The sequence below is a fragment of the Aulonocara stuartgranti genome (assembly GCF_965226115.1).
Source record: "Aulonocara stuartgranti genome assembly, chromosome: 14".
In the NCBI taxonomy this organism is placed as follows: domain Eukaryota; kingdom Metazoa; phylum Chordata; class Actinopteri; order Cichliformes; family Cichlidae; genus Aulonocara; species Aulonocara stuartgranti.
The window spans coordinates 23,727,331-23,741,998 of record NC_138950.1 but is presented as its reverse complement, the minus strand read 5'-3'; the positions used below and the strand labels follow the sequence as shown (position 1 = coordinate 23,741,998).

At 42.4% G+C, this 14,668-nt stretch overlaps 1 protein-coding gene across 5 annotated transcripts in view; it reads left to right on the top strand.

The window, feature by feature from the left end:
• The first annotated feature begins 5,918 nt into the window (after positions 1-5,918).
• fli1 (Fli-1 proto-oncogene, ETS transcription factor) overlaps positions 5,919-14,668 on the top strand; it is a 30,531-nt gene continuing 21,781 nt past the window's right edge. For 2 of the 5 annotated variants that reach the window (XM_082501769.1, XM_082501768.1), the window contains exons 1-2: positions 5,919-6,151; positions 7,849-7,935. In XM_082501769.1, the coding sequence (XP_082357895.1) occupies positions 7,897-7,935 (39 nt within the window). In that variant the 5' untranslated portion in view covers positions 5,919-6,151; positions 7,849-7,896. Of the gene's footprint in view, positions 6,152-7,848; positions 7,936-12,187; positions 12,414-12,477; positions 12,581-14,668 lie in introns of those variants that run through there. The other 3 variants (XM_082501771.1, XM_082501770.1, XM_082501772.1) reach the window with 3 other exon arrangements.

The following is a 14,668-nucleotide window of genomic DNA, read 5'->3' as shown; positions in this document are numbered from 1 at the left end:
ACCATCTGCTTCCATCTGTTAGGTAACTGAGTCTGCAAATCTACCTTTGTATTTTGTGGCCACTTTTTGACCACAAAATCCTCATTAGAGTCTTAATACTGATAATAATGCAGCCACTAGTAGCATTTCTGTTCAGCATATATTTAGCCAGTGATGGGCTGTGGAGTAACCTGCAGAGGAGGGGTTATCAGGGTGATGAGAGCAAAGAAAGAGCTGCTTTTCAGTGGCTCGTTTTCAAGGGGTTCTGTGCTGTTTTCAGTCCTTCCCTGAATGTGTGATGTAAATCAGAAACACAGGTGTCATTAATTCTCTCAGTTAAAACAAAACTTGCTAATTTCACCAAGTTCCTTGTATGCCACAGGTAAGCAATGGTTTGATCCCAGCCAATTTCACTTGACTATTTCCAGAACCAAAGAGAGTTTTACAGGGAAGTCTTTCATCTCAATCGGGGTCGTCTCTCATCCACTTTCACTCTTTCAGTCCTGCACACTTAGTCTCTCTCTCTATCTGAGGCCTCTTATTCTCTGACCCACTGCTTTTCACAGCTGTCTTGCAGGTTGGTGTTTCTTTGTTTCTACCATTTCCAACTGCCAGACGCCACCGCTCACCCTCACCTCACTCATTCCTACTCCTACTCCCACTTCCAACTCTTACTGTGCAGAAAAAGGGGGCTATTTTTAGAGCACCGTTGACGGTTTAAGGATTTCCATATTGTGCCCTGGATTTTAAGTGAGGAAACAGACTGTTTCTCTTTTTGCCCCCCCTCACTTCCATTCATTTCCTTCTCTGCATCCTCTCGTTCCCTCCCAGTTACCCCTCTCTGCAAAACGCCCTTGAACCAACACACTTTCTTTTTCTCTCGCCCTCTCTGTAACCGATTGTCAACATTAACACCATTACCGCTCTCTCACCTCTCTCCTCACACCTACACCGTTCTCTCGTTTTCTCGTCTTGGTTTGTGCTCTTCCTAGCAGTGAGCTTTTTTTTCCTCTGCATGTAAACTGGGCCTGTCATCTTCAGACTTCTCAAGCCACTCTGCTGTCTGTATGTTGAGTGAAGACACTTTCAGAATTAATACTAGCTTCTTGTATGCGCCAGTTTTGCCACGTTGTGAAGGATTTTAGCTAAAACTACAAACTAGATACAAGAATACACCTCAGTTCACCTACCTAGAAACCTCTGGAAACCTGTGTAACATCAGGGACTAGCATGGCAGTGCTAGCAAGGCAGAAATACTGGTTGTGTAGTTGACCTTCTGGTATTTTTTTTTTTTTATTTATTATTTTTTTTGGCAAATCTTAAATCAAATCTTTGTGATTGATACAGAAAAAGTTTCAAACACAAGCCTGCCTCTGCTCGTGTGTGGAGCTCTCCTCTCCTCGCACTTGTTTCACGGCTCAACTCTGCCCTCTGTAGTGTCTCCGAAATGTAGCCACAGTAACCTGTGTTTTTGTCCCCTTTTTCTTTTTTAGCTGTAGCAAGACACAAGCCACAAGTCTGTTTGGATTTCAATCAAAAAGAAAAAAAGAGTCCAATTTTAGTGAAACTAATGTGAAATTTTAAAAAATGCATAAATCTGCACTTTCTCAGAGATTACCTGACACCCAACTTGAATGCCATCGTAGTGCTGGCATAGCCACCTACTGATTCTGCGCCTCTCACCAGCTGTCTCAAATAGCCCTCTCCATATGTTAACGCTTTACGCCCCAGATACCCACGATGACAGCGTCGCTCTGTCTCTTTAAGACTTACATGGAATGCTGTGGTTTTGCCTAGGCGTTTGGGGTAGTGCCCTCACCGACACGTAAACACAACCCTGAAAGTAGCTCTGACTCATTCTCCATGCGTCCCATTTCATTCTTAGATGCTTCTTCTGGCTTTTCTGTCAGTGTGAGGATTTTCCCCGTGCCTTCACTCTGCTTCTCTCCTAATATTTAGAATGAAACGACCTGGAAACGACATTATCGATACATAATACACTCATGGGTTATTTTATTTATTTTTGATTCTACGTGGTTGTTTGTGTCATGGCTGGAAAAGGAGGAGACTGTTGTTATCTTTGGATTCAATAACCCCACAAGTTCTGTTTTTAAAGCTTCAAATAGTCCAGAACAGGAATGTCTTATCTTGCAGATGTCAATATCTCTTTTTTATCTGTGCTAACACACTTATATAAAATGCTGCCTTTAGATAAAAGACATTTAAAAGAAAATCAATGTGAAAAAAGTTATTAAGACAGGAATAGATGCTGTTTCAATAACAAATCACATCAGTTTACTTAGAAGATTTCGCCCTTCCTATCTCCTATGATGAGCAACTGTACCAGAGTGATCAAGAAGCCGTCACAAACTTGAGCTACAGAGCCCCCAAGTGGTAAGAGTTTGCACTGCCGTCCCTTGTAAATAGGATCAATAGGCAGGCTCCCTTTATTAGATCCAGATTTGACCGTCTGAAGCCACAGATGAATGATTTTTGTAGTCTGGTGAGCAGCCCACATCGAGTTCAGCCTGTCAGACATGTCTGGGGGGACGTGGGGGAGGAACGAGAGAGACTTGGGCCTCAAAGCATTGAGAATGAGGGACAGGGGCAAACCCTAAACCTGAGAGCTCAGCTCAGACTAGCAGCCTTCCAGGGAACAACACTTTTCTTATTGAGCTAGTGGGCCAGACCCAAATGAGAGGTGACAGCATATTCATTTCACTCAGTGTTTTTCTTTAAGGGGTTTTTAAAATGCTGCTGAATGATGAGTGGTCACAGGATTTATAGTTCAGGGGATGATTTAGGCTTTCTAAATGGCACTGCTTTCCTCCTGCTCTCACTCTCCCAACTGTTTTTTTTTTTCCACAGGAGCAGTCATTTTCTGGGGCTTTATTTCAGCCTCGTGTTGTTCGTGTAGGGATGACTCCCCCCTTGGCAAGTGAGACTGATTTAAAATGTAAAGCGAGCACCTTGGTTTCCCATGTCCTGTCTGGACTATAGAGGCAGGGTGTGCCAACACTTACGGCTGAACTGTGAATTCAGACCAATTTGTGGTGTTGGGGAAAGCAATTATGTGGACAAGGTGTCTCACAAAAAGACACCGACCACTCTTCTTTTGATTAAAGACATACCAGAACACACTGTGTGAAGTGGCAGCGTGCGTTTTGTCTCAACACCACTCCCAAGCTCTGGTCTCAGCATTATTCCCAGGAGCGAAAATACCAAGACTGAACAGGTGGGGGTCAAATAGTTGAAGTATCAGTGCTTTTCTCCGGACCTGACGAAGGGGAAACACATTAAGAGACATCGGGAGGTCGTTGATTTATAGGGACGCTATTACCTTCATAAATGCTTGGCTCATAAAATGACTGCTTTGCTTTAATTTAATACTTCCCCTCTCTAATTATCACTACACACACGTGCACAGAAGTGGGCTGCTGTCTGCTATGGACCTACAGAATGCAGCTTTGTGATTGTTTCTTTGTTGTTTTCACTCCACACTCTGGTGCTGGTTTAGTGTCTTTGCCCTTGCAAGCAGCTGAAAAGAAACTTTTACTTTCTCCTTCCTTCAGCTTGTTTTATTCGAGAATTCAGAGAGGGTAGATGGTTGAAGTCTTCCCAAAAGAACCTCATCTGTCACTTTTTACATTTTGCCATCTCCTTGCTGTTGTTCAGCGTACTCACACACACACAGGCATACACACACATACACAAGATACATATAGTGGCTTTCACTCTTTTGAACATGAGCCCAGTGCAAAAGCACCGTTCCACGTCTGGATCATAAGTGCCTGGGAGCTTGCGTGAAAACATTTGAGGTTCTGCCCTGCCTTCCCTGGTGCCACACTGCCATTTTCTCTCTCCCCCAGGAGCTACAAAAGAAAGGTTTGGATTGGACCAATAATCTCCATCTTCAGATCATCTCTCAGTAGCCTCTTCAGCTAAATAAATAACTCATTACAGTTCAGAGCGAGGAGCTTCATTTACTCTGAGCGATGCAATCACAGATGTCTGCAGGTTTGCCCGCATCATCTCAAATAAAAGTGTTTCTGTTGTGAATCCCAAGAGAAGAGGCGCTCTCAAATGTTAACATAGCAGTGCAGAGCGAGGACTAGCAGTCGACTGCTTGTGGCAAAACTGCTGATGGCAGATTGCTCGGCACCGGCGGCAGAGAGGGGTTACGTCTGCTTGCTTAAGCACACAATGAGATTCTGTTTGCAACATTAGGGCTTAGATGCTAAACAATATTAAAACAAGACACATAAAGCTGCCAGCATGTTTGCCTGGACCATTAGCAGGAGGCATAATGAGCCACATTACACATTTACTATCAGTCTCAGGGAAACCCCCCCAAAAAAACAACAACAGTGAAAAGTGCAAGATAGCGCAACACTATAGGTGTAAAACTGTCCCCCAGTGTTAATATATGACAACTTCTGTTTCCTGTTGTTCACAAAAATTAGATTTCAGTAAATATGGGAGGCATTCAGTGTTGATTTGAGAGTGAACAAAAATAAATAAAAGCCTGGGCTTTCTTTGGACTGAGACAGCTGGATGTTAATAAAACCCTGCACTGTGCAGCATATAGATGAACATATACTCTGTCTTCGTTGTTGTTGTTGTTGTTGTTTTTTGTCTATTTCTTTTGTAAAACTGTAGTAGCTGCTGTTCAAATGTGTTAGAAAAGTCTTCTGCTGTACCCTGAGGAAGGCAACAAAGCAGGCGCATGAATGCCATTTTTCAGTAAAAAGGATGTTGGGATTTCCGCCAATTGTTTCATGCTGGGAACACTATTATCAGCGTTGTTGTTCTTAATCACTGCATTAGGAAACGGTGCAACAAACAGAAGGTCTAGCCGGTGATGAAAGACGACCTTTTTACCAGATGACCCCATCACTGTAAAAGAATGAGTGAAGGCGCTCGGTAGGCCATATCTTAGCGTTTTAAGACTGTTTTCGGACGCCTGTCATTAAAGACATGTGTCAGAAAAAAACATAAATGTATTTATTTTCTTGACCTCGTTTTATAGCCTGAAGCAATCCCATCACAAAAGTAGGCTATGGAGGCGGACATTACAGCTCTGCTCTGACAAGTATGTAAGTATGTTACAAAGTATGAGAGGTCTTAAAAAAGCCGCATCAGATCCAACATTTCACACTCATTTTAAGCATATCTTATAGGCTCTCGCACGCAACAAGTTACAACCAACTTCTCTGTTTCACTTTGGTTGCCCTGCGTGAAATAGCAACCTTGATGAGGCTATAAAATGCTATGGTTGGGCGACTTTCCTCACCGTGAATTGCCCCCACACCCTTTGGAGGACTACGAGTCGAAGATGAGGGCAGAGACGTGAAGGAAATGAATTTAGTGAAGCGAGTGGGGTCAGATGCAGGAAAAGGAACTCGTTTTGCTGTTTTATTCCTGCGGGGACTGTCACCGTGAGGACAGAGAGGAACATGAACGGAAAAGCTACTCCTGAGAGATAATTGATTATTAATATTAGCATCAGTATTAATAACTGGAGGGGGTGCTTGTTTGCGTGGCAGAGGGAGATTTCCTCACTAAGTCAGTTTCTTGTGGATAACACTTTTAGGCTTGCTCAGTATCTGTCATATAAATTGCTTTATGTTTTAATTACACCCACGAACGAACTTTGTTTACAACTTTATTCTGGATAGGTAACAACAAGTTTGTTGAACACAAAAGGTGGCTCTGGTTTCTTTTTGAAGTTTGCCCAATGTGCCATCTGTCTGATATTTGCCTGCTCGTTGTAATAAATAATAAAGCTGCTCAAAATATCTTTTTTTTTTTTTGCACTTAAAAAATATATCGACACTTTCTTTCAACAACAGGCTTTATAAATCACCTTTATGACGCTCTTTCCCTCTCTCTGCTTCTCCCTTATTTCATGGTTCAGTGGCCTCACACCGCCGGGCGAGGGGAGGTTTTTCTCTCTCTGCTCATTGGTCGCGGCTTTTCAATCTCTCTAACATTTCCATTCATACAGCCGGCGCTCCTTTTTGCCCCTTTCAAAATAACTCACTGTCATCATCATTCGGAAAACGGTTTTGCCTGGACGGGACTAATTATTTAAAATTGGGGGAGTGATTAGCTGCAATCGGAAAAAGGAAAGCAAGAAAGAGAGATCAAGCGTCTGGCACAACAACGACAGGTGAGTGAGGAAAAATAATCCTCAAAATACGGAGTCGTGTAAACTGTGCACAGCGTGGGTGAGAATGCGGGAGGATAATAAATCACTTCTGCTTGTTTTATTGCTTTTATTGATGCCCAGTCACGTCGTAAACGGATGTAGAGTTTGCACCTCGAGCGAGAGTGGACGTTTCGGAATGACTCCAAAAGTGAAATGAAACTGCAGCAGCTACATCTTAATAGTTGCGCTAATCTTCGTGTATCGTTGCATCAGACTTTTATTTTTCCCACTTAAGGGTCGAATTATATCGAAAAGCAATAACCTGATAATCTTTTGTCAAGCCACTTCTTCACAGTCTAACTTTGGGGAAGGTAAGACAAACAAAATGGAATGCGTATTAGCCGAAAATCAGTTGGCTCTCGTTTGTGATGGATAACAGCAAGGTAAGATGCTTAAAATGTAACACTAGAGGGGTCTCGGCCCACGGGGCTGTCTCGGAGGAAGGTTCACGCCGTTATTCACCAGTCCTCCTCTGCCTAATTGGCTGCAGATGCTGTATCCTATGGTCTTTTTACCGCGTAGAAATTGGATGCATTTGGGGAACTTTATGAGGCGAGCTCTGCTTTTGCCCGAAGGAATCGAAAGAAAAAAAACAAACTTCAAAATAAAGGGATTTAAAACCGTGCCACGTTCATGTATAATGCACTCTTCCTTGGTCAATTTATCACGAGGCACGAAAAAGAGACTCGAAATTGCGCTGCACATAGAGAGAGCTTGTGTTGCTGTGACTCTCTGGTATAAACATGTTTTTTTTTCTTGGATTTTTTGACAGGTGTTTTCTACAAGATGCCAAAGGCTCGTGGTCTGGAGTCAGCATCAAAAATAAAAATGTGTACAGCAGGGGGAAAAAAATCGATTATCAAAATATGGCCACGACTGCATGCTTCTAATCATGACACATCGCAGCATAGCTGCTGAACAGGACGACGATGTCCCGTACGCCTTGTTAAAATATGTTAAGCTTTAATGGTGCGTCCTGCAAGTCCATATACATTTATTTGCTTTATCACGTAGCACAAGAGCCATTTCTGGTGCCGTGTGCCGTTGCCTTCCTAATAATTGCAGAGGGAGGGAATGGACTAAAAAACACCGTCCTCTAAGTGCCCTTTCACCCTAGACTTTGTAAGCTGCACTTATTAAAGCGAAAAGTGTTTCAATATGTGGTAAGCTTTAGGGGGAAAACGTGATGGGGGTTGGGATGGGGCCCTCCTTTTTCTTTTTTCTTTTTTCTGCCCAACTCCTATTGGGCGACATGAAGTAATTCATCCATGTTAGCAGTAGGTCAGTGGTGTAATTTCCGTCTAATGGTGTTTCTGAATGTCAGCTATGGACAGCGGTAATTAAAAGGTACCCGTATCTAATACCGCTGACCACTGGTGAAAAAAAAATGAGAGCTTTATGAATGAATCCAGCCATTATGCGTGGAGTCTGACGTGCACGGGGGCCATTAAGCAAATTTGACTTTCTCTTTATTTTGGTGGAAGTGGTAACCCATGTGTGCACTACGCCGGACTTCTCAAAACACGTGAAAACACGCGGTACTCTGTGGATGTTTGCAGTTCAGCAAGTGTAAATAACGTTTAAATGAAATAATAAAATCAATAAATAATGGTGAAAGAAATCTCGATAATTGTTTGTCTTCTTTTCCTTTTTCTCAGGGCCCATTGGACACTGAGCACCCTTGGGCCTGTCTCTGTCAAGTAGACATGTTTCAAACTGTCCCTGACACGTCGTCTTACGTCAAGGTAAGACACCACCGTCTCTTGGATCAGGTAATGTTTGAGGGACAATTTGGGGTCCTTTCATTGAAGACTGCGCACAGTGAAATGATACTGAATGTTAAAACCTTTAGCAAACCACTGTCTTTATTTGTATTTAAAACCAGTGTTTCTACCCCCGCCTGTTGCCAAAATGGGCTTTTTTTATGCTGATTTTATGCGCCTGTTGAAATTTTTAAATGCTACTTATTTTTTGTATTATTTTCTAAGTCTGACACCTGTAGCCTGAGTACCTACCGGGGGGCATTTTATTTTTCTTCGCGTGGAAAAAGCCTACATGTTTACACTGTCAAGTCAGTGCTGAAGTGTGGATCTGTGGTCTGTGTGATTTACCAAACTCGACTCAACTTTTTTTCCCTCTTTACTCCAAAAATGCTGCTATTACGGGTCATAAACATGTCTGACGTCACGAACTTCTCTCTCCCTCTCTCTCTGAGTCTCTCTTTCTCTTGGTCCTAAAAATGTAAATAAAGCAAACAGCGCACATCTGGTTTTCACATAAACCTGCATCACGTCACACATGGCTCGGCGTGACTACCTGCAACTGCTACAGCCGCATGTCTGTGGCTGAAACCATTAAGTGTTTCTCTTTATTGCAACGTGTGTGTGTGTGTGTGTGTGTGTGTGTGTGTGTGTGTGTGTGTGTGTGTGTGTGTGTGTGTGTGTGTGTAAGACTAGAAGATGTCAACAAGTGTAAGTAAACTTGGGTGGCTGCGTGACGTTCACTCCCAAATCCATCAAAATAATCTGCACGGGTCTGATTGCCTGGATTGCGCCTCATTAAAATAAGTCATTGTGCAGGAGCAAAATTGCTGTAATATCTTCATAATCAAGGTATTTTTTTTTCCCACGGGCTTCTTGTTAATGTTTTGAAGACCCGTTCCCTTTTGAATAAGGGCTCCTTTCATCCAGGAACGGCGTTTGTGCCACTGCTGAGAGATCCTGCGTTTCGGGGCTCAGAACAATTCCGGATTTGTTGTGAAAGAGTTAAATAGCAGGGAATGTTTAAGGAGAAAATACGCATTTAAAAGAGTCTTTCTGCTCCCTCAGAAAAAAAATTAAAATTAAATTTTATATATATATATATAGAAGAGGGAGTGAGACAGAGGAGATCAGTGAGGGAGAAAAGTTGATATCGGGAGTTAACTTTCAATTTTGCTCGCCTCTTATAGTTTGCAGCCCGGGTTGCTTACGTTTGCTTTAATCCCAGTCTTTGTTGAATGACAGTTACTATTCTCCTGTTTGGGTTGAGGGTTAGCCTGTGCCTTTTTTTTCTTTTTTTTCTTTTTTTTTTGCGTGCAAGTCCAGCACTCACTGGCTCACTCGCACTCAAAGAGATGTTGGTCTGAATGTGGCACGCCTCAATAGAAAATTTAAAAAGAAATATTCCCCATTCAAGCGGATCCACGGCCAAGCATTTGGTTTTGTTTGGTTAAGGCCAGGCGAGACTGGAACTCTCCAATAAAAATAAATCTCAAATTAATTATGGCCTAGAGCGAGGGGCCAGACAGTTCGTGCTTATATGTGCTGCAGACTCCACTTTTTGCCCTCAGTATTTTGACTCGAGCTGTCTTTTAGCCCCAGAGAAGGAATGATCTGAATACAAGTCTGCATTCTAATAAGCAGCAACCCCAACAGACTCGCATGGACCGGGACTCTGAGAACAGTTGTGTTTCTCACAACACTCAGTGGCCCGCTTTACGTATTTCCCACTTCAAGAATAGCCAAAGGTGCACACCATTGGGCAAAGAGTAGCGAACTCGTGTTTAAAAATTGTTAAAGAATAATCTTATATATATATCACTCCATTATATATATATATATATATATATATATATATATATATATATATATATATATATATATATATATATATATATATATATATATATATATATAATGGAGTGATATATATTTATCACTCCTTTCACAGACTGTTTGTCTTCGCCCCATAACCATATTACTCAATTGAACTCATTAACTAACTGTAAATCAGATTTACATAAGACAAATCTCAGCAGATCCTTCTATAAGCTAAAGAAAAAGGATGGGCCTAACAATTGAAAAGCTGCAGAACATAAACTCACCATAGTGTCCGCCCACCTCTGGCTCGTTGCCCCAGCGGAGAGACAGAGGAGCTACTGGCTCGTGGTGTAAGAAGAAATGTCTGGCTGTCTAGTTCCAGCGTCAAGCCAGATGTTCTGTGGTTCGCTGTGTAAACCAACTTGCATTTGTTTATTGGCCTTCCAAAATGTTTGTTACCACAGTATTCATTATGATCTATGTAGATTCTGCCACCACCAACCCCCCAGTCTTCTTGATAAATCAGAGTGGCAGGTAGGTTATGGCCTTGAATCAGAAGGACATGTTAACTTCCAAAATCACATATTTTCTTTTCTTTAAGCAGGAGGGGGGGGGGGGGGGGGGGGGGGGGTTGCATCATTTGATAATGTCCTGGAAATTTGCAGCTCTGTTTCCAAAGATATTTCGTTTATTTATGTTACCTAAACTGATTTTGGCACCACAGCGGGATGAGTGTATTTTTATTAATGGAAAGTGACATAAATCCAAAGATGCACATCACACACTGGTGGGATGGAGTGTTTGAAGAGATCTGTTTCTTTATTGCTGATCATAAAACCTTATAGTAAGTCACTTGCTCAAGGTCGCAGCTTAAGTACTTCTTTAATTTCCCCCCTTTATCACCAGTCTCCCAACAACAAAAAATTGAAAACCTTAGACTTTGGAATGTATAAGAATAACAAAAAACAACCCAAGCCAGTCACTGAAGAGTTAAACAAGGTGTCTCCCTTAATTACACGAGTCTGAACTGGCCTCAGGCAGGAGAAGCCTTGACCCTTAGCAGGATCCAGATGTGGTGGTCCCAAGGGTGGGGGCCCACAGCTTCACCAGACCCCCAAGCCGAGAGCAGACAGGCCGGCCCTGCTGCCAGTCTTCGCTGGCAGCAGCTCCCAGCTTCTTTTTTGTGCACACTGAGGCCGATCCTCAAAGCGAAACCACCCCTCAAAATCACAAGAATATTCATAATCATTATTATCTTAATTACACTGTAACCAGGTGCATTCAGTTTAGCAAAGAAAGTCTCTCATTTTATTTTATTTTGTACTCAGACTCCTGCAATTGCGGAACCTTGGTTAAGGTGAACATTTTAAAGGCTTCTAAAGTTAGTTACCCGTTTTGTTGGATGTAAATGTGTCCCGTCTTTCAGAATTACCAAATGTAGTGTTATTAGTCTGGTCATATTCAGACCTGGTTACTCGTCTAGCATGTGCCTGAAATTGGGTCTAAATTGATGAGGAGGAATTTCGTGGGGTAAAAGAAGAGGAAATATATGTGGGGGTGGGGATCTGGGGTTTCTTTTTTAGACTTAAGCAAACATGGAGTAAAACAGAAAGTTTGAAGTTTAAAAAGCTATGATTAAATTGACAAAAACGTAAATATATCGAATAATAATAATAATCCTTTTTAGTGGGCTTATGTTGATGCATTCTGAGCTTCATCCTTTTAGCCCTGTGCTGAACAGCAGACGCACACGTGTAGCCCAGACCCTTAGATTATAGTGCGGTTGGAGCTAAATGCTTGGATTTTATTAATGGTGTCTCAGGGAAAAAAGAAATCCACAAAAGGCTTCATAGAAAAAAAAGAGTTTACAACAATTCCTCTCAGAGGTGTTCAGGTTGCTCTCCTTATTTGATTTAGAGCTACATCGAACCTAGTCAGATGTGTCCAACATCTGTCTAGGTTCAAAGACAATGTTTATTTAATGTATCACTTTAACTATGTATATAATAAACATTATTTTATTTTTTATTTTTTTTAAAGAGAGAATAGGCTGATTTATAGAGAATCGGAGGTAGTGGCCAGATGTAAGTCTGAAGTGTAGGCGTTAACCAAAAGCGCTCTAAAACATGCAATCGCATAACTTAGATTGTCCGGCGACAGTAAAACCTCTTTCCACAAAATCTCAGTCAAATATGAGCAGGAATAATTCATAAGCCGGAGAAATAGTAAACCATTCCACACCATCTGTGGCATTACTGGGAAAGCAAAACACACAACACAATTTTACTGCAGGCTACACAGCAATGGCTGTGCACAACGCAGGCAGCCATCCTGTAAATATTTCCGACCAGAAAAACATAACAGCGGAGCGAACACTCAATTGTTTTCCCTGCTTATCTCTCTGGGACAGTATCCTGCTTTTTTGAAGGCAGGGCTTTTGGTGACACACAGCTTCCTTCTCAACCTTCTCAACAGTGGTGACTTCACTTCCCAAATTTAGAGGAAAGAAAAAACGCAATCCGGTAAAAGTGTCTCTTTCTCTCCGCCACATACCGGGGACTGGAATTAATTCAGGAGCGTGTCATGTTTGGGGTATCGTCCGGGTCCGCTGAAAATTGCGCAAAATGGACGGAACTATTAAGGTAAGGGTGGAGAACGGGGTGTATGAGTTTGTGGGAGACTGCTTTTTTTCGAAGTTGCGCCTCCTTTTTTTTAAGCAATGGTTTGAAATACTCCTCTGTGTCGTCTGTGAGCTGGGATCTCCAGTCAGGCAAAGATGAGCGGCTTTTTTCTGTCGGTCTGAAAGCGGGTAACCCGATTTCCTTCTTCTTTCTTTGAAAGTATCCTTCTCGCTTTTTGTATATACATATATTTAAATATATATTATCTGACTGGTTGCGAGGGCACTGCTGTGGTGTGGATTCGAGGCTAAATCAGAGATCACCCTTTGGATTTGGGGGACCGAGCGCATAATTACGCGCGTCTGGAAAGGCACAAAGGAGCGATGAATTGTTTCATACAAACCCATGTAGACTGTACTTTCCTGTAGTCATAAGTAATACTTGTGTTCAGCGATTTGGTTTTGTCTGGACAGCGGGGGCTGAGCAATAGCCATGACTGGATGTACCGCTGGATAGATGTGTCGAGCTGCGCAACAGTGGTGTGGCACATCGCCCAGCTCGGTACGAAGATCTCGTCTAGGTTAAAAACTCTGACGGCTTAGAATTTACCACAAAAGAAGAAGAATCACATTCCTCCCTGTATTTCTGTTGGTTGTTGTTTCTGTTATCCCCTCCGCTGCCGGACAGGGAGATTTGTGAAAGTGTAAGGAAGCCTGTCATACGGTTACTTCACACAGTAACTGCACGGTTTGCGACACTTTAAACCGCAAACCTTCACAACGATACCTTGGCTTGCTCCTCGTGCAGTTACACAACTATTTTGAAATGGTGCTGCTGCTGGTTGAGCGCTGGTCTACATTAACACTGGCTACCGGCCCCCCCATCAGTCAAATTCCAGATGCATTATGGCTGAAGCCACCAGATGTTGAATGGCAAAGTCCCTATTAAGTTCACCCTGCAACGCGTTTAGTTAACAAGTGTGAGCTGGGAAGAATGAAGCATCTGTATTCACTCTTATTGTTGCAAGAAAACCTAATGCGATTTATTTTTCTTTCGGAAATTTAAAGTAGCTAGTTTGTGGCGGCTGGGTGTGGTGTGAGTTTTGGAAGAGTGTAAACGTTGGCCAGACAAAAAAAAATGTCAGTCTACATATAGCCTTAAATCGCTCATCGCCCACAGCGCTGTGATTGTTTTGTAGCGCACTTGAAGTAAATTACCCCCCACGGCTGCAAGAGGACATGACTATATCAGCCTGGGTTGTCTAACAAAGTAAGAAGCTGCATTACAATTAATGCAATCATAATTGAATCCTTTTGGTGTAAACGACTGGCTGCTACTTGCATTCATGCTCGCTAAAGAAAGGAAGGACTCTCTAGCCATGAGAGCTTCCTGTTCTACACAATCTTTTCCTGACAGGTTTCCTCTTCCTCCTTAAACAAAAGACAGGAATGCCCCCCCTCCCTCTCCGTGGGTGGCTCCTGGTAGATGGCTGTGTGTGAACGCCAAACAGATACACGTGTAGTCTGGATGTGGAGTTATTCCACGCAGTATCCAGCCAGCTCCCAGACACGTAGTGACGCATTTGCGGAGATAGACTTGGCTGATGTAAACAGAACAGAGGTTGCTCCCAGCAGGTGTCACACTCACACAATGGTCATAATGGTGCGGGCTGATCCACAACTGAGCTATGATTTATTTGATGTTTTTCCCCTTTGTCTGGTTACTGCGGAGAGCTATAGTGAAAAAAAGCAGAAAGCATGCTTTGGGGAATTGACTTTAAAGGATTAATTAAAAAAAATCTTTAAATTTCAGGAAGTTTCTGGAGATTTGTGTGTGTGTGATTATAATTTTTCAGGAGAAGTTCCTCTTTGGTGCTTAACACATTTTCAACTTATCTTAGGACGATTTTAGGCAGACAAAGAGTGTGTAATCGGCTGCCTGTAGCTCTCACTGGTAGTATGTGTGTGTTCCTAATTGGCTCTGTTCTCTCATCCTTTCAGCTTCTTCTGCGAGAGTGCTGTACCCCTATCTAAAACAAAACAAAACGAATAAAAATAAAGAGTACTCCAATCCTGATGGGCACACACCACTTGCCAATCATTGCTCCAATTGTGCAGCCTGATATGTCATTGTAAATATAACGTGCAACAGTCATAGTAGTTAACAAACCCTTTATCAGGCTGCAATGAGACATTCCCTCACTCTCTTACACTTTATCATCCACAAACTAGCTGCTGTGCTCTGCTCAGATAATGTGTCTTGCTGCCAGTGTTCAG